This window comes from Phalacrocorax carbo, chromosome 3 (assembly GCF_963921805.1).
Source record: "Phalacrocorax carbo chromosome 3, bPhaCar2.1, whole genome shotgun sequence".
Classification (NCBI taxonomy): domain Eukaryota; kingdom Metazoa; phylum Chordata; class Aves; order Suliformes; family Phalacrocoracidae; genus Phalacrocorax; species Phalacrocorax carbo.
In genome coordinates, this window is record NC_087515.1 from 129,123,441 (window position 1) to 129,141,999 (window position 18,559).

At 49.8% G+C, this 18,559-nt stretch overlaps 1 protein-coding gene across 9 annotated transcripts in view; it reads left to right on the forward strand.

Annotated features, from left to right (window-relative positions):
* Nucleotides 1-18,559, forward strand: part of DTNB (dystrobrevin beta) — a 217,857-nt gene that overhangs the window by 131,001 nt on the left and 68,297 nt on the right. For all 9 annotated transcript variants that reach the window (XM_064448417.1, XM_064448409.1, XM_064448410.1 and 6 more), the window contains 2 exons: nt 13,397-13,482; nt 15,415-15,528. In XM_064448417.1, coding sequence (XP_064304487.1) covers nt 13,397-13,482; nt 15,415-15,528 — 200 coding nt within the window. The remainder of the gene's footprint in view (nt 1-13,396; nt 13,483-15,414; nt 15,529-18,559) is intronic.

Consider the following 18,559-nt stretch of genomic DNA (forward strand, 5'->3'; position numbering starts at 1 on the left):
GCCGCAATAAGGTCTCCCCGCAGCCTCCCCTTCTCCGGCTGCACAACCCCAGCTCTCCCAGCCCGGCCCCGCAGCAGGGGGGCTCCAGCCCTCGGAGCATTTTGGTGGCCTCACTTCTAAACGAGGGAACACATAGTCGCTGCAGCCGTGTGGCATTAGCTTGGGAGTCTTTGACAGGCTGAGGAATGAGCTGACGATTATAATGAAGTTCAGCACAGCCCAGCGCCAGTCCTGCATCTGGGACAGGGTAACAGCGTGCAGCAGCGCGGGCTGAGCGCCCACGGGCAGCTTTGCGGAAGAGGAGCCGGGCATCTTGGTGGGAAGCAGGAGTCAGGAGGGTGCCCCTGCAGCAAGGCTGCCCACCACTGGCAAGCGTGCAGCCAGGAGAGTGAGGGGCGCTGGCCGAGGGAAGAGACCTTCCTCCTCCAGTCAGAGCCGGCGAGCCCGCATCAGCAGTACTGTGCCTGGTCTGGGGCTCCGCAGTGCGGGAAAGGTATTGGAGCAAGCCCAGCAGAGGCCACTGAGCTGGTTGGTGGCTGTAGTACCTGACATCTGAGGAGAGCCTGGTATGTTCAGGATGCAGAAGAGAAAGTAAATCCTTTGCTTTCAAAGGATTTGAAATTTGGGATTTGGATCTCACTGCTGTCTGTAGCCACTTGATGAGCCAGACTTACGGGGGTCTGTTGGCCAGCCAAGGTCAACCCACCAGCCAGGGTCAACCCACCGCAGAGGTGCACACTGAAAGGACAAGAAGCAACAGAAACAGGTAAAAGGGAGGAGGGAAGGGAAATGCCAACTATATATTAACAAAACTTTTTCGCCATGATAATGGTCAAATATTGTTGTCCAAGAGGTTGTCCAGAGAACTGGAATCTTCCTCCCTGGAGTCATTCAGAGCTCAACTAGACAAGTTCTTGAGCAACCTGCTCTGAATTGGCCCTGCTTTGAGCAACACATAGACTAGAAACCTCCAGAGGTTCCTTCCCACCTATATTCTCTATGAATCTGGGCCTTAATGAAAGTGGAGAATGGGGAAAAAAACCATCCAAAGGAGTTATGGAATATTTGTCAATGGAGATTGTCAAACCAACATAGACCAGTATCTGCTGGGAATACTTGAGAGAGACTGATGTGAGCAAAATTATTTCTTCTTGTCCTCTCCAGCCCTACCTCTTGGATGTAATGTGCTTCATTTTTAACATGCTGACTGCTAGAAACGAAGAGGATCCCAGATACAGACTGTTCGTGCTACAACAGCCTCGTGCTAAGCTGCATACTCTATTCGTTGAAGTACTTGGCAGTGGTCACTGCTGGACATTGGACGCTGTGCAGCAATGGGTCTGACTCGGGCCGTCAGTGCCTGCTTTTTCTCAAATTAGATAAAAAGTTAGAAGTGCCTTCTGCAGGCTTGTTGCTGTAATGAACGTCATTCGCCATGTGAATGCAAATACAGTCCCTTAACATTTTTAGGGGAAATGCCTTTGCTTGAAGTCTTACTGGGACAAAAGAGTTTGAGGCATATCTCAGAGTTAATTCTTGGAATCCAAGCCTGTTTCTTCTTAAAGAAGAAAAATAAATGGGGAGGGAGGAGAAGGAAGGAGAATGCATCATTTGTCACTTGATCCATGTGAGTTGCTCCGTAGTGCGGGAGAGGCTGATGGCATGCAACCAGTGCAATTACGCACTGCTAGACAGCAGCTCAGTCTGTCTTCGCTCAAACAAGCTCTGACTGGGCTACTCTTGTTTTCTTCAAGCCAGTTGTCAGAAGACAAAATCCCTTTTATTGCATGTAAGTTGCTCAGGGCTATGCTTGGCCTGCCGGTTTGGTCACAGCAGAGTGCTGTGCATTAAAATAGCTGTTGGCTGGCTCTGCTAGACCAGTTAGCTAGAAAGCAAAAGAGAGAAAAGGAGGCTGGAGGAGTAAAGTGAAGTAATTAATGGAAAACAAGCCAAACTTCGTTTAAACCACAACTTTCAAGATCACAACTGTTTGATCTGTTTGTCTCCCTCTGCTGATCTGTTCAGATTATCAGTCTGAGGTAAGAAATACTCTGGTATTTCCTACAAAGCATCAGCTTTTTGATAAAATCGTGGACTGGAAACGATATCCTGTGTCCACGTCCTCAGCCCTCTTGCCTGCTTTCCCTTACAAAACCCCTTCCACATAAATATCAGATCCTGCCTCAACACTGCCCTTTTACTTGAATATAGGTAATCCTGCATGCAAGGCGACGGCAAACTTCGAAAAGAAGGGGCCATTGCTTGAAGGGACCATTGCTTGTATTTTAGGTGAATATAGAATAGAATCACAGAATCGTTAAGGTTGGAAAATATCATCAAGTCCAACCGCCAACCCAACACCCCCAGGCCTCCCAAACCATGGCCCCAAGTGCCACGGCTGCACGGTGTTTGAACCCCCCCAGGGACGGTGACTCCCCCACCTCTCTGGGCAGCCTGTGCCAGGGCCTGACCCCTCTGGCAGGGAAGGCATTTTCCCTCACACCCAACCCAAACCTCCCCTGACGCAGCCTGGGGCCGGTTCCTCTCGTCCTGTCACTGGTGACTTGGGAGCAGAGACCAGCCCCCCCCTCACTCCAGCCCCTCTCAGGCAGCTGCAGAGAGCGAGAAGGGCTCCCCTCAGCCCCCCCTTCTCCAGGCTAAACCCCCCCAGCCCCCCCAGCCGCCCCCCAGCACACTTGTGCTCCAGACCCTGCCCCAGCCCCGCTGCCCTTCTCTGGACACGCTCCAGCCCCTCCAGGCCCTTCTTGTCCCGAGGGGCCCAAACCTGAGCCCAGCATTCGAGGTGGGGCCTCCCCAGGGCCGAGTACAGGGGCCCCATCCCTGCCCGGCCCCTGCTGGCCGCACCAGTGCTGACACAAGCCCGGGGGCTGGTGGCCTCCTTGGCCACCTGGGCACTGCTGGCTCACATATATATATGTATATACAGCCATATATATAAAGCAACCCTAGGCCCTCTGTTGTCAGTGTCCTACTCAACACCTCCCTTTCTCCAAGCCAATACCTCCTTCATCTCCTCTCCCACCTCCTCTACCTCAACTCTTTTTCCGCCCCCTTTTTCTGCTGTTAGCGCACTCCCAGATCCTCCGGCGTTCCGGCTGACACACGCGGGCAGGCGGTTCGTACAAGCACAGGTCGGTACCTGGTCTGTGAGCCGCACGCGCCTGCTGCTTCCCAGTGACTTCTGATGGAGGGTGCCCCACCACGTGCAGCCCGTGGCTCTCGGCAGGGGCAGGGGTCCACAGGGACTCTTGGCAGGGCTCTGCTGACCTACGCAGCCTTGCTGCTAGGAAAAGCAGGAGCACCTGATAAATATAATACTCAATTATGGATGAGTGGATAATTAGGTTGAGTTATGTGGATGAGTTACAATAATTAGGTTCTTGCCCACGTTGCTCTTTTTTGAAAACTGTGTGGTTGCTCTTCTTCCTTCAGCATTAAGCGCTGCTAAAAGCCTATCATCATCTCATCTCATTAAAGCTACCTACAGCCTAAATAATATTTGTAATGTTCCCTTCATGTAACTTTTAGGCTTCTAGCATTATTTAGTAAGTATTTTTTAAATAAATAACAAACAAGTAAACGAGATTTCCTGCTGTACATCTTTGCAGGGTGAATCTGCAGCTTGGGTTTGGGCCATTTCTTCTGCATACACCAGTTATATGAACCATTTTTGTTATTTGTTTCCTGTTCTTTGTCTGTGGATCATAAAGAACACCGATACCAGGGGGATAGGCAGGTGAAGTACTGGTTCAGGCTTTCCATGACACTATGAGGTCCTTGCACCAAGGAACCTGGCATCTGATGCCCATGAGACGCAAGCTTTACCATTCTTTGACAGTTTCTTCCAAATCGGGGGATGGAGGAGTGCGATGGCTTGCCACGCTGGCTTTGTGGGGCTTGGTTAAACACTACCGTTAAATCCTCTTCCGTCACCCAGAAAAGGGATACTGCAGGTGAGGGCTGCATGCTCCTTCTTACAAATACCAGTCCGACAGGGAGTTGGACTCGATGGTCCTTACAGGTCCCTTCCAGCTTGAGATATTCTGTGATTCTGTGACTTGAAGCTCCAGCGTGGTGCTCTCTCAGGTTTAACGGCCCATTCACAGGAAAACTAAATTACAGTGCTAGAAGGTTTTACTCTTCCTATGTGATATTAAGGATTTTAAGTAGATTTTATGATCATCATCTTATGAATTTTCTTGCTGAGAAAAAACAAGGCTTGCCATTTGGATGATCTTAGAACTGTTGAGGCTCCAGCCTTGCTGCTGAGCACCAGGAAGGCAGAAGACAACGGTAATCGTACCTTCAGCTGTGTGGGAGAGTTCGCTTAGCTTTTAAACTTCAACATTTTAGCTTTGAAATTGTTAGTCCTCAGCTTGAAAGGCTCCAGCTTTGGTCTTGCTGCTGTTTGGTACAAAACAAGAGACCTATGTTACAATTCACTGTCAAAAAGTCTGTTTCCTTTTCAAGCTCCACCATATTGCAAAGCCCTTGTGGGTTGGTTCTGCAGGGATCGATCATGTTTGGGAGTTTGGTCATACTATGTTGTTGTCAGAAAATTGGGAGCTGCATCTAACAGGGCCATGAAAAGATCCCCATGTTGCTTCTATGCTGTAATGGGATTATTCTCTTCCTGAGATATTTATTCCTTACTGAGAAGGAAAGCTACAGGGGACAAAATTATAATATAAACTCTATTCATTTTCTCACACACATGCAAAAATGGGAGGGGGGGTGTAGTACTTTTGAAGGCCTTACATCTTACGCTGTTGACTCCCACCAGGTCTTTGCTGTCTGTAGTAAAAAGCCTTTGCAGGAGTTGAGTAGAAAGGGGCTGCATCCCCTGGTACGGAGCCGAACCTGCTAGGCTTTTTAAAGGAAGGAATTACAGCAATAAATCTTGAGAGACACAAGTCATTCATACCTGTCCAGCAAGATGGAGTGCAAACCTAAGAGTGCTGACTAGTAAATGAATGATTTGGGTTGGTGTGTTTTTCTTTTAAGTGCAGAGGCTTTAAGAACCGCCTATAACTTCACAGAGAGGATAGGTACGTCTCATCAGAGTAAAGAGTAGCACGCAAATGCTCTAACGAATTCTGTCTCCCTGGATTTGTGAGAATAGCATTTGCCATGGCGATCCTATACCATACACCCAAAACAGTAAGAATTTGGTGTTAATAAAATGCTGGGCAGAAGTGAGAGCAGTGACTATAGTTAGGCTTCCTTCTGTGGGTGCCAGAGGAGTTCATTCACTAAAGGAATACGGGGTGTCCTACCAGTGTCCCACCTGAAGCCCAGAATGGTATTTGCACATTTCAATGATACCTCATACTTTACCATTATCTCCAAATAGTCGTATTTAGAAGGTGCCTCTGAAATCCTCGCATCCACAAGAGAGAATGCGATACCCATATGAATTTAATCTGAAACACCTGGATCAATAACAGGTCCCACACTGTGTCCAGCAGCTTCTCAGTCATTCCTCAGAATTGCTTTACCCCGGGCAATACTTCCTCTCACCCATGAGATCTGATGTTTCCAGAAGAGTAAGGGCATCCTGAGATCACTGCGAAGGATGAACCAGGGTTCCTTAAACTGTCTACGCCATAAAACAGCCTGTGGTCATCTGGGCTTGAGAAAGGCAGCGACAAACTCCTTCACTGTGACGTTCTATTTATATACAGGCTCAGCAAGATACTTGCCTGTCACAGAGAAAATACTTATATCTCACAGTTGGGTTGTAAAGGAGCTTGGGGGATTAGTGATCAACGATCAGCCAAGGAAAGATTAGGGCTACTGATCCTGTGAGCAAAGTAACTGATCAGGAATTTTCAGCCACCGAAATGACCTCCCATGTGTGGGAAGCGCGTACAGATGCCCAGCACGCTCGACGCCTGGGCTCAGGTGTGGCTTCGTGGCAGGATGTCAGATTTTGTACCAGTGCGGCACGATTGTGCTGTGTAAGACTGCCGGGCCTTGTAGTTGGAGAAGAAAAGCCAGTTTGAAATAAATGCAATGCTTGAGCTACTAGAAAAGCCACCTGAACACGCAGCATAAATGCAAAGACTTCCTCCCATCAACAAAAGAACCAAAAAAGAAAAAAAAATCTGAGTTCTTGGCTAATCTTACTTTTTTGTTATTGAGAACGCGATGGTCAGTTACTTCCTAAGTTTCTATGAAATACTCTGGGGTTTCTCACAGGTCTCTAGAGGTTTATGAAGCAAATGAATGAAGACCAGTAATGAGAATGATAAAACAAAAAAGGAAGAGTGATGGAGAAAACCTAATCAAAGAGCTTGAGAAGTGAAGGGAGCAGAAAGGTGGTAGAAGGGAGTCAGATTTGGGGGGCTTTAAAGGATAAAAGAAAAAATTCCTTCAGTCAAAACAGAAGAGATGGGAAGTTGTTGATTCAAATAACTACGTATCTAGTTCACAAGTCTGAAAACAGTAAAGGTCTCTAATATCTTTAGATTTGGTAGAAATATGAGTTACAGGACATTCTGAGTGTATTTTAGAGGAAAGATTACTTTTTTGAAAGGGGGGGGGGAGGGGGGATGAAGTGTTCTGAGACATTGCTGTTTACCTCAGGGGAAGTTTCAGCTATGGAACCAGAAGGTGACACCGGATCTAACGAGAGAGAAGAAAGCCGCCTAGCTTTGATTATCAATTAGAGGCAGGTTCTCCCTTATGTTCTTTGAGAGGAACAGTGACCTCTGAGGAACGGGCAGAGGCTGGAAATGGCCAGACAAACAGCATTGCTCTCTGCAGCGTGAAAGTTAAAGGTGGCCATCACTTCTGAATAGTTGATCATATGCCTTATCTCTTTGCAAGTGATAGATTGGTATAAATGTAAATACCCTACATGCAGCCTGCGCCCGCGTTATCAAAGCTGGAGTGCCCTGACACTTGAGGGGTTTCCCTGGTTCCGAATGACGACAGGACAGCTACGACCTACCGACAAGCATTTGCCGCTGTAGGTCAGCTCAGCTACGCATAAACCGTTCTTGGGCAGATGCTTATCAAATTATTTTTAAAAAAACCTCAATGGATGGAGTCCACTCCAGCTGGAATCCATCAAGGAAATTTGGTCCAATGTGTAAATTCATCTACCAATAAAAAGTTTTCCCTGAATCCTAACATAATCTTCTCCCAAGTCACCAGGGACAGGACGAGAGGAACTGGCCCCAGGCTGCGTCAGGGGAGGTTTAGGTTGGGTGTGAGGGAAAATGCCTTCCCTGCCAGAGGGGTCAGGCCCTGGCACAGGCTGCCCAGGGAGGTGGGGGAGTCACCGTCCCTGGGGGGGTTCAAACACCGTGCAGCCGTGGCCCTTGGGGCCGTGGTTTGGGAGGCCTGGGGGTGTTGGGTTGGGGGTTGGACTTGATGATCCTGGAGGTCTTTTCCAACCTGAATGATTCTGTGATTCTATGATTCTAATGCCTCCTTGCTCGGTTTGAGCCCACTACTCGTTCTCCTGTCTCAGGGGATATGGAAAGCAATATATTACTTGCCTCTTTGCAACAAGTGTTGTATTTGAAGTTTCTTACGTTGACCCCTCTCATTCTTCTATTCTCTTCATTCTTTTAGTCTCTCCTCATTGTCATGATTTACAGACCTCTGATCATTCCTCTTCTTCATCCTCTTTCTCCATTTGACCCTTAGCTTCTTTTAAATTGTAATGCTCAGGCTGGAGATGGTAGCTTGCCTGAGCCGGAGACCAGGGGTAGGTCATGCGCTGTAGCACATCGCATACCCTGCTTCAGACACATCGTTCCTGGCCTCTGCGACAGCGTGAGGTTATCGACGCATGTTTGGGCTGTGAACTGACCTCATTTGCAAGCCCGTTTTTGCAGAACTGCTGCCTCGTCCATTGGGTGTTTACGTAGTTGACATGCTGAAAGTAAATATGAGAGTTTGTGCTTGTCTTAATAGAATGCAACCTATTTTTTCAAACCATTTCTCCAATTTCTCAAATAATTTTGTATTTTAGTATATGTTGTATTTTCTCTCGTCCAATAAAGCAGTGGGAGCTCGCCACAGAGTGATACAGTCTGCGGCTGTAAGAAGTAAATAGTTTATTCCATCATCCATTATGTTAATGAAAATGTTGAATGGTACTAAATCTAAGAGAAAAGCTGTAAAACCCCACAAGAGGATGTCAAAAGCATTGCTGTGGTGAAAGTGGATTGTGTTAATAGCTTCTCTCCTATACATAGGATCTGGTTTTTTACTATGGAAGGAGAGTAGTTTGCTTTGGCATGGTTTGTTCTTAAAAACTCCATGAGACTATTACTTAGCCTGTTTTCTAAGTATTTACAAGTGGTTTTATTTTGCATTTTTCCCCCAGGCACTGAGGTTAAGCTGACTGGGCTGTAGTTGCCGGTTCCTTCTTACACTGTTTCTAGGTGTAAGCTTCATGGATAGCCTCTTCTAGTGTCTGGAGCGTCACCTTATAAAACTTAGTGCTCTCAGAGATGAACACAAAAGCTCTGAGATCGCCTCAGGTTTATTTACGTCCCAAGAGCTGATGAATTTCCTCATGCCCCGGCTACTGGAAACATCTGTCTATGTTGTCTTCAGTCTGTTTTCTCTTTTCTAATCTGAGTTTTTACCCCAAGGCTGTAAATTCCATGACCTGGGAAGTTAATATTTTTTAATATTAGACCACTATTAGATTTTTTTTTTAATAAAACCTAACCCAGAGAGCACAAACCAGAATCCCAGGGCTGCCTCCTGACCGCCGCTGCCGCCTGCGGCTGGGCTTTGGCAGGAAGGATGGAGCCGCTGCCTCCCAGGATGCCTCTTTGGTGGGGAATGCGGCACAGGGGCTGTGTCTTATTACCCGTTCAAGGTCAGATATATCTAGAACGGGTGTCAGATATTTTCTGGACAAGTGCAGTAGCAATTAGACACGTACCTCTGTTGTATTTTCAGCAGGCTCAGTGCTGTCTCAGGTGACTCTGTGATACGCTTTTGAATATGCAGGAGTTTAGACACCTCTCCTCCCGAGTCCACGCTGTCAAATAGGTCAGGTGGGAGATAAGTGCTGTTTCTCAATAGCCAAGTGTACGGCAGGCACCCAGGCTTTGTGTACAGCAGTCATTAAACGTTCTGGTGCCCTCATCTATAATATTGAGCGCTCTCACCCTCCGGAACAGGGCAGCTGCGGACAAACCACCTGCTGCAGATAGTTCTCAGCTTAGGGTAAATCCCAGACCATGCTGAGAATTGCTTGAGAGAGCTGGTTAGTCTGAGCTAAAATTAAGGCAGGGGCCATACTAAGTATCTGACAATATGGGTGACCAAATTCCAGTGCCTCTGCCTGGTGCTTTTTATTTCACCCACGTAGGCATCCCCTTTGTGATCTTTCAGGCTGAGCGTCAGGTGCCCTTTAAGCTTAAGAACCTGGAGGGTTTAGGTGTTGGTGGAGGATCGGCAGCCTCAATTTTTTTTTCTGGGTTTGTTTAGCCTTGAGAAGACTAGTGAGGGTCATTTTGTGTATTAACATGTGGTGGTTGCAGGCAAGACGCTGGAGCCAGGCTCTCTTCGGTGGTGCTGTGGCAGAACGAGAGGCAGTGGGCACTGGCTCGCTTCCATTTAAACAAAAGAAAAAGCTTTCTTATGGTGTAAGTGCTCAAACACTGGAACGAGTCACCCCAGCAAGCTGTGGAATCATCATCCTTGGAGATATTCAGAATCTACCCGGACAATGTCCCGAGCAACCCGCTGTACTTGACGTTGCTTTGAGCAGGGGTTTTGGATCAGACCGTCCCAAAAGGCCCCTTCCAACCCCAACAACTCTCTGATTCTGAGTTACGATAAAAAATGAAACAGGCTCTTGGAAGCAATAGAACAAATAAGAGAACATTCAGTGGTCGTACGACATAGCCACTGTACAGTTTCAGAAAGTCCCCTTGACTAGCGATGTTTGAAAGTGAGCAGCGTGAGGGATGTGTCTCCTCTAAGTTCTCTGCAGTGTTATCTTTGCTCCCGAGGACTCGAGTACTTTAGGTCATGAGGGTGATTTCAGGCTTTGGACGGGATTTCTGAAGAAAGAGATTAAGGATAAGATTGTGTTTTTATAGCACAGTCCTACTTCGCAGCAGAACAAAGGTTCACATGCTTCAGGGGGAGCCCCAAGAGCCCCAGACCCTCAGCAACCTCCTGAGGCCGCAGGTGAAACATCTCACCTGCACTTGCCCTCGTAGCTGATCGTACCAGGACGCAGGGAGAGACCGTGGGGCCTCGGCTTTGTGACGCGCTGTTTCGGGGGAGCCCGTATGACTGACTCATATTGACCCTGGGGGTGGTGAGGCTCTGGCACAGGCTGCCCGGGGAAGCTGTGGATGCCCCATCCCTGGCAGTGCTCAAGGCCAGGCTGGACGGGGCTTTGAGCAACCCGGTCTGGTGGAAGGTGTCCCTCACCATGGCAGCGGGGTGGAACTAGGTGATCTTTGAGGGTCCCTTCCAACCCAAATCATCCTATGATTTGATGATTCTATGATGTCAGTGTTAGCTACACCAAGACTGTTCAGGTCACCCCGAGATGGAGAGAGTGGTGGCAGTGCTGCTGCCTACGCTGCGCGCCTACCCCGAATGTTGAGGTGAGGTGAGATGAGAGATGAGATGAGATGAGATGAGATGAGATGAGATGAGATGAGATGAGATGAGATGAGATGAGATGAGATGAGATGAGATGAGATGAGATGAGAACTGGGGGTTTGCCCCAGCTGCCTCGGCAGGTCCATCCCAGCTCCTCGCCCACTCAGCCCCGTTCCTCGGTGCGAGAGCAGAGCCCACCCAGCGCCGTCAGCTCCCCCCCGCTGCCTGGGGGGAGAGGGGGTTTTCTGACCCTTCTGCAACAAACAGTGTTTCTGCACTTCAGTTTCTTGGTTGATTTATTTTTGGTTTTCACACTGTTCATTTTAACTCCCAAGCTGTTTTGTTTCTTCTTGCCTGGGACCTCCCTTACCAAGCAGTTTTTACACAGGCAATTTCCACATCATTAGGAGACGCCCGAAGCGGCCCTCGGGTCACCCAGGAGGCCACAGAACCGCAGCCTGCAGGCGTCGGTCAGGCAAGGCGCAGCTGCCCCGTGCAAACCCACGCACCGTGTGGGTTTGGCCCGAAGAAGAGAAGTGCTATCTGCACTTGAAGCCTGACTCCAGGCAGGGTTGGCTCTAGACACCCACAGCGAAACAAAACTGAAACCGACGCGGTGTCTGTCCCCTTCGTCCTGGGTCTGTCACTCTCCACTCTGTCTCCAGGAGCACTGGTGGATACCAGGCTCTCCCATCCGGTTTCTGTTTTTCTACCCAAATAGTTTCCAAAAAACGGTTGTGAAAGTGTCTTCTCAAACGAGGATCCCAATCTGAGGTCCTTCCGAAAATGTTGTGGTAAAAATCTGTGCAATCTTGAGATCAGATGAGAACAAAACAACAGAAGCTGAGCACAGAAGTGCTCTGCTGTGTCAGAAAACACGCCGTTTCTCAAGGACACGGTGCGAGGCAGAGGCACCACGGCCTTAATCATCTGCGCTGGCGATATGAACACAGCCTCTCTGCACGGGACCCCGCGACCGCCAGAATAAGGAAAACTAATCTGGGGGCTGGAGCATCTGTGCTGTGGGGAGAGGCCGAGGGAGCTGGGGCTGCTCAGCCTGGCGCAGGGAGGGCTCAGGGGGATCGAACCCGTGTCAAGGGGACAGAGCCAGGCTCTCCCAGTGGTGCCCAGTGCCAGCACCAGAGGCCACGGGCACAAACCGGGCCACGGGAGGGTCCCTCTGAGCGTTAGGAAATGCTTCTCAGTGTGAGGGTACCCGAGTGCTGGCACAGGTTGCCCGGGGATGTTGTGGGGTCTCCCGCCTTGGAGATACTCAGAAGCTGCCGGGACACTGCGCTGGGCAACCGGCTCTGGGTGGAGCAGGAGACCTCCAGAGGTGCCTTCCACCATTCTGTGACTCTGCAGTGACCTGGTGGGAGAAGCAGACCCTACCCACCATCTCATTCCTCAGGCTTTTCTTAGCCAAGGAGACCTGTCCATGATAAAAGAAGTCTCCCCAGCTCCAAGCACACAACTTCTTGTGACTGATGGCCAGAAGGATGGTTCTGGGCTGTACTAGACCTCCTCAGCAGCCCTTTAGGATTCCACTGGAAAAATGCACTGAACAGTACAAGACCCTGTAATTTTTCCCTCTCTTTCTTCCTAAGAGGGACCTTGAGGGGCTGGAGCGTGTCCAGAGAAGGGCAGCGGGGCTGGGGCAGGGTCTGGAGCACAAGTGTGCTGGGGGGCGGCTGAGGGGGCTGGGGGGGTTTAGCCTGGAGAAGAGGGGGCTGAGGGGAGCCCTTCTCGCTCTCTGCAGCTGCCTGAGAGGGGCTGGAGTGATGGGGGGGCTGGTCTCTGCTCCCAAGGCACCAGTGACAGGACGAGAGGAACCGGCCCCAGGCTGCGTCAGGGGAGGTTTAGGTTGGGTGTGAGGGAAAATGCCTTCCCTGCCAGAGGGGTCAGGCCCTGGCACAGGCTGCCCAGAGAGGGGGGGGCGTCACCGTCCCTGGGGGGGTTCAAACACCGTGCAGCCGTGGCACTGGGGGCCATGGTTTGGGAGGCCTGGGGGTGTTGGGTTGGGGATGGACTTGGTGATCTTTTCCAACCTTAATGATTCCATGATTCTTGCTCCATCTAACTGGCTGCTTCACCATCCAGCCCAGCTCTCCCAGAAACTACAGGTTCTTGTTTAATTGCTCAGTAGGGGTGATGGCTGCTGGTGAAAAGTGCCACATGCAAGGGTCACAAAGGTCAGGGCTCACTGGTAAAATGCATTTATTCAGCAATCTCCCTTCAACTGATGCTTTTGAGGAGTTGAGAAGAATCAAATTTTGCAGAGGCAGTGATCATGCTTAAATTTAATGTCTGAATAATCCTGTTCCTAAGCTATAAGTTATTCTATCTTTTCTTCACCAGATGATGTATGAGAAGGTTAGTGTTTCACTAGAAGGCTTTATGATAAAAGGTATAGCTGCATCTCCTCCCAGGGAACTCTGTCAGTGCTTTAGGAACAGATAGGTATGATGTATTTTCTTCTGAAGGTCTTTAAAAAGAAAAGGCGAATTAAGTCCTCCAGGCGGATAGCGAGGCTGATGAGCCAGGTGGCCCTTTCAGCAGCCACCCACCCTGAGATCAGACCAAGGCCGCTGTAACACCACATCTCGATGGGCCCCCGTAGCCCGTCTCAGCACAGCTGTTTCCATAGTCTTGCAGCCTGGGCTGTACGTATTGTACCACGGCATTCAGGGAGTACGGGGCCGGATCCAGACTGTGTCATATGTGGTAACAGGTAATTAATATCTTGTCTAATTTTTCTCTGTTCCTCATCCACCAGCCTCGCCCACCCACAGACCTGGGTTTCAGCTTTGATGCCAATAAACAGCAAAGACAGCTGATCGCAGAGCTGGAAAACAAAAACAGGTAAAAAGAAGCTTTGATCAGTATTGTTTTAGGAACAACATTTGCGGAGAGAAGAGCCGTCAGTCCTGTGCTTTGTTGTTTTTAACCTTTTGTATTATATTAACCAGATTGTTTTCCTAGATCTTTTGTCGGAAGGTGTAGCTGCCTCATTAACCAATTAGCTCAGTGTGGATGCAGCTGCGGTGCCCTGATTCCCCAGGGAGCGGGTTGATCTTCACTGATCTTCTTAAAATCATCTTCACTGATGCTGAGCGTCAGGAGCTGCGTTGCTCTCTGGTATTGCTACCTGCAAACCCAGCAAACTGCTCGCGGCAGGGCAAGCCATTCAGGTGGCAGCAGGAGAATAAAGGGGAGGCTGCGGGGAGACCTTATTGCGGCCTCTCAGGGCTTGAAGGGGCTGATAAGAAAGGTGGGACAGACGTTTTAGCAGGGCCTGCAGCGACAGGACAAGGGGAGATGGGTTTAAACTAAAGGAGGGGAGATTCAGACTAGAGAGAAGGAAGGAATTGTTCACGCTGAGGGCGGTGAAAGCCTGGCCCAGGCTGCCCCGAGAGGTGGTCGATGCCCCATCCCTGGGAACACCCAAGGCCAGGCTGGACGGGGCTCTGAGCAACCTGCTCTGGCTGAAGGTGTCCCTGCTCACGGCAGGGGGTTGGGCTGGGTGGCCTCTAGTGGTCCCTCCCCACCCAAACCCAACATGATTCAATGGTTCTTCTTTCCAGAGGGACAGTTAAGAAGAGATCTCTCTGGTTTCTATCATAATATTGTATTCGCACTTACCTGCTTCATCAGCACCCACGGCTCGAGTTCATGTTTCTCTGGCTAAGAGAAGCTGCGCGGGTGCAGCTGTGCAGAGCAGGGCATTGAGCAGCTGCGAACCCCGCGTGCCGTACGGCGCCGGCCGCCCGCAGGCGGCCCGCGAGCCTCTCCGGGGCCCGATGGCGCGCTGGCCTCGTAGCCACGCTCGGGCCGCCCGGTGCGCCAGCTGCGCCTCCGCTGGCGCGCGTGCGCTTGCTGCCTGCGCGGCCCCTCGCCAAGGCACCCTCAGCACGCCCGGTAAAAAGGCTTCTTAAGGTTAGCTTGGAGGAGAACGGGTTCCTGGAGAGCACGGGAACAGCTCGATCCCTGCACCGTGGGAGCCTCGTAGCTTCACTACGCTACCAGGAGACCTCGCAGGTATTTGAAATTATTCATCAGGATCACTGATAAGGGAGATCTCAATCAGTGCTGGTATGAACCCTTGCAAGGAGAGCAGCTCAGCAGTTTTAGAAAAGAGCAAGGGGAGAATGAGAGATTGTAATCTTCACTCTCAGAAGGATTTCATTTCCATTTCAATAAGTGAATCCTTGGCTGTCAGTGCTATGTTCCCTCACCTCCAGCTACGCAGAACACAACAGCCTTAATTGGGCTGCTGGCTGATCACCTTCCCTTTGTGAGACCTGCAAGTTTGTCTCTATTACTATGAGCTGTGATTTTCCTGATTCCTGCTGACCTGCCGGGGGCCCTTGGAAAGGTGAGTGGGAAGCGAACCGGTGCCAGCACGGCTGCGGATGCTGGTGGTGCCGCCTCAGAGCCCTTCCTACAGCGTGTGCGATGCAGATTATGCTGAAGATGGAACTTTTTTCTTCTTGGAAGAGTCTTCTAGCCCAGTCTGCATGAAAGGTTTCGGAGAGACATTGCCAGCCTATGGCACATAAGTGATTTCATACTTCTTATTAAGTAATAAATATTCTGTGTGTATTACAGCAATTCATAGGACTGTGCTAACTTACCTGTCTTGGGTTTGAGTCCGTGCCAGTCATACGTGAACAAAACTGCCATGCTTAGGCCGGGGACCGACAGAGAGAGTGCTCGAAGGGCTGTGACAGTACTTAAGAGCAGTGCAGAAGCTGACCTTTCTCCTCTTTAATCTTCCCTCTGTCGTTTCTATAGAGAGATACTCCAAGAAATTCAGCGTCTCAGGCTGGAACACGAACAAGCCTCGCAACCCACCCCGGAGAAAGCCCAGCAGAACCCAACTTTATTGGCTGAACTCCGGCTGCTACGGTGAGAGAAATACCTAGAGCTCGTGTGCATTGCGTGCGTAGCCCAGCCAGCCCGTGGGGTCGGCCCTGCGGCCCAGACAGCGCCGGCTGTTACTGGGGAGAGGGTAACACCCGCCTGTCCCCGCTGACCTTAAAGCGTTCTTTAAAGTGCTGGATTCTGAAGCCTGACAGCATATTGCAATTTGCCTGTTTTAAAATGGGCTTAGAAGTAAATAAAACGGTCTCTTAAAATGAATTCTATTTGTATAGTTCAGAAAACTGTTTGTAACGAAGAAACGGATAGGAAAAACGAGCAGAAATGGCATTAACTGCTTATCATTTATTGTCCAAAGGAGTGGAGGTGAAGATAAATGTCAGTTATTTGATCAGTCAGTGAAACTCCAAAAGTTCATACCTACAGATAGTCAGGCATACATCCAGAGGTGGGGAGCAGGCTTCAAAGCCTCTTTGATTAGCTTTGCATTTTGAAGTGACGGGGGGAAAACTGTCAGTATTTATAGAATAAAGTGGCTTAGCTTGGGTAGTCACAAGGGCGTTCCCCAGCTATATTTTATTTCATCTTCTATTACTAGTTGATTCAGAGCTCAAACTTCAAAAATGCCATCTGTAATCTAAAGCAGGTCCTGAAATTTAAGCTCTTGGCAGCAGCAGCAGCTCTTTGCTGGATTTCGCTCGTTGCGGTCAACTTTTCCTGCCCACGTAGGAAATGGCACGGTTGTTGTGCTTCCCAGGGGCGCGCAAAGGTTCGCCATGGAGTGCGGAGCTCTTGGGATGGAACTGCTGCAACAGCAGGCAGCGTCTGCAAGGGATAATCCAGCCCCCTATTGCAAAATCTAAGGCTTTCAGCTTCGTCCGTTACCTTTTAGTACAGAATTAGCTATATCATACACATTTTGGTAACTGATAGTTTTCCTTCTATTGCCTAATGCTAATAGCTCATAGGTTTTCTAGCTTTATGCTTTACGTAGCTGTGTATAGTTTTTAAAAATGTTTAAAAAACTGGAGAGGGTGCGGAAGATTGCCACAAATGTTATGCAAGAGGTGGAGAAAAAAAGAGGTTGCGGGGCAACTTGATGTGTGTTTGACCCAGCAGAGAAAGGTGTAAGAACCAAGAGCTTAAACTAGAGACCAGCCACATTCGGATCACAAATAAAGCATGTGCTTTTTAAAGCGAGGCAATAATCGCAAGAGCAGCGATAGAGTCTTCAGTCCCTACACATTTTTCCTGAAGATGTTTTTGCAAAAATACAGGTTACTGGGAGCAAACCAGAGCTCACCAGGAGGGATTACACGGCCTGGATTTTGCTAAAAAAAAAAAGAAGAAGAAAGCTGAACGATCGTTGTAGCCGTTTCTGGACAAAACTGGCAAATAGAAGAGTTACGAAAACAAAAAAAAGGTTGAATGAAGCATGTAACGCCTGTCAAGTCATCCCGATTGTCCAGCCTGGCCTTCTGTGAAACACAAGCTGGGAAATTTCTCCCTGCAGCCTCGGGCAGATCCCTTCTTGACTGGGCTACAGCAGCCGCGTGAGGCAGGCGTTCACGCTGTCATTTTGGATATGGGAAGAGTACCACGGCCCCGACACTGCTAATGCGATCTTTGGTTAATTCCCGTGCCTGTGCTCGGTGGCCGTTACTGCTAACCTTCGTAAGCCTAGCGCCGTTTGCCAAACCTTGTCTTTCCCCATGTTTTTGCCTACTGGGCTAAAAAGGTCTTTTTCAAAATTCCTTTTTGTGTGTGAGTATTTAGTGATTTTTTGATTCCTTCCCCTCTTAACCTCATCTTGCATAAACAGGTTGAACTTCTTCAGTTTCTCCATAAAGCAGGTTTGCCACATCTCCAGCTCTCCCTTTAGCTCGCTGCCAAGGGCTCTCTAAGCCCTCTGCATCTCGCCTCGCTGTAGGCTGGAGCATGCCGGCTGCGCTGCCTCAGGCGTAGTCTCACTGGTGATGTAGACGGACCTAGCGTTAGCTCTCCTGCCACCAGACGTCACTCTCATTAGTAAATTCGGAGCGCACGTTCATTTTCCTGGCTGCGTAGCACCGCGCTGGAAGCTCACAAGGAGCAGGTCGCCTGCGACGCGAAAGCACTTCACGAAGCCACGGCTGACGAGGAGACGTTCCCCAGGCCTGCGCGAGCAGTACGTGGAGACCTTGCCTTTGCGTGTATGGAAGCGCACGTTACCACATGGTCTCAGCTGCTGTGTAGAATTGAGGCTGTGAAAGCACCAGAAAGATAATCCATGGAAAATTAACGCGTCCCGGGTTTAAAAATCTGCGGCCCGTAGAGATGAGTCAGCTCTACCACGCTGCTGGCAAATGTAGCCTTGGAGGAAGCCCGGCTGGATCCGTCGTCCTTGCAGGTCCCCGCCTTGTCACGCAGGCGCGCTCGGCCTCTGCGCGCGCGTCCGCGGGGTGCTGCGGCCGGGGCGGCACGCTTGGCTGGAGTAGGCGACCTCCGAAGGTCCCTTCCGACCCACCCCGCGCTGTGGCTCTGCGCTGGTCCGTGCGCAGGTGCCGAGGCCCCGCTGCCGCCGGCCCCGCGGGCCTCGCGCTGCGCCTCGCCCCGTGTCCCTGGGCGCTCTCCTGTCGTCTTCTCCGCAGACACCGGGCACCCTCTCTCACTGCCAAGCAGAACCTCCTCGTTCTTCACGGGAGGTCACTGCAAAAGAAATCGAATCGCGTCAGCCGAAGTCAGACGTACGCACTGAGGTTGATTCGTCATGAACAGCTACATTTGGAGGGCTGTACTTCTTTATATGTTGGTTTTCACATTGTTTGTAGTTGTTAGCCAGAATGTTATATTAAATAACTGTAGAATAAAAGCCACAGACTTTGAACTGACCTAGAGAGAGCAAAAGGACCGTGTAGACAGGTGAAGCTGTGTCTGTGGTGGATTTTTAACACGTCCTAGGTGACCAGGCATGCGTAATCTTCTCTTTATTCCCTTATTTTTGTGGTGTGTTTCAGCGTTTAATAACCACATCCTTCAAAATACAAAAAGGTGTTGAAAGAAATACCCAAGATAGTTA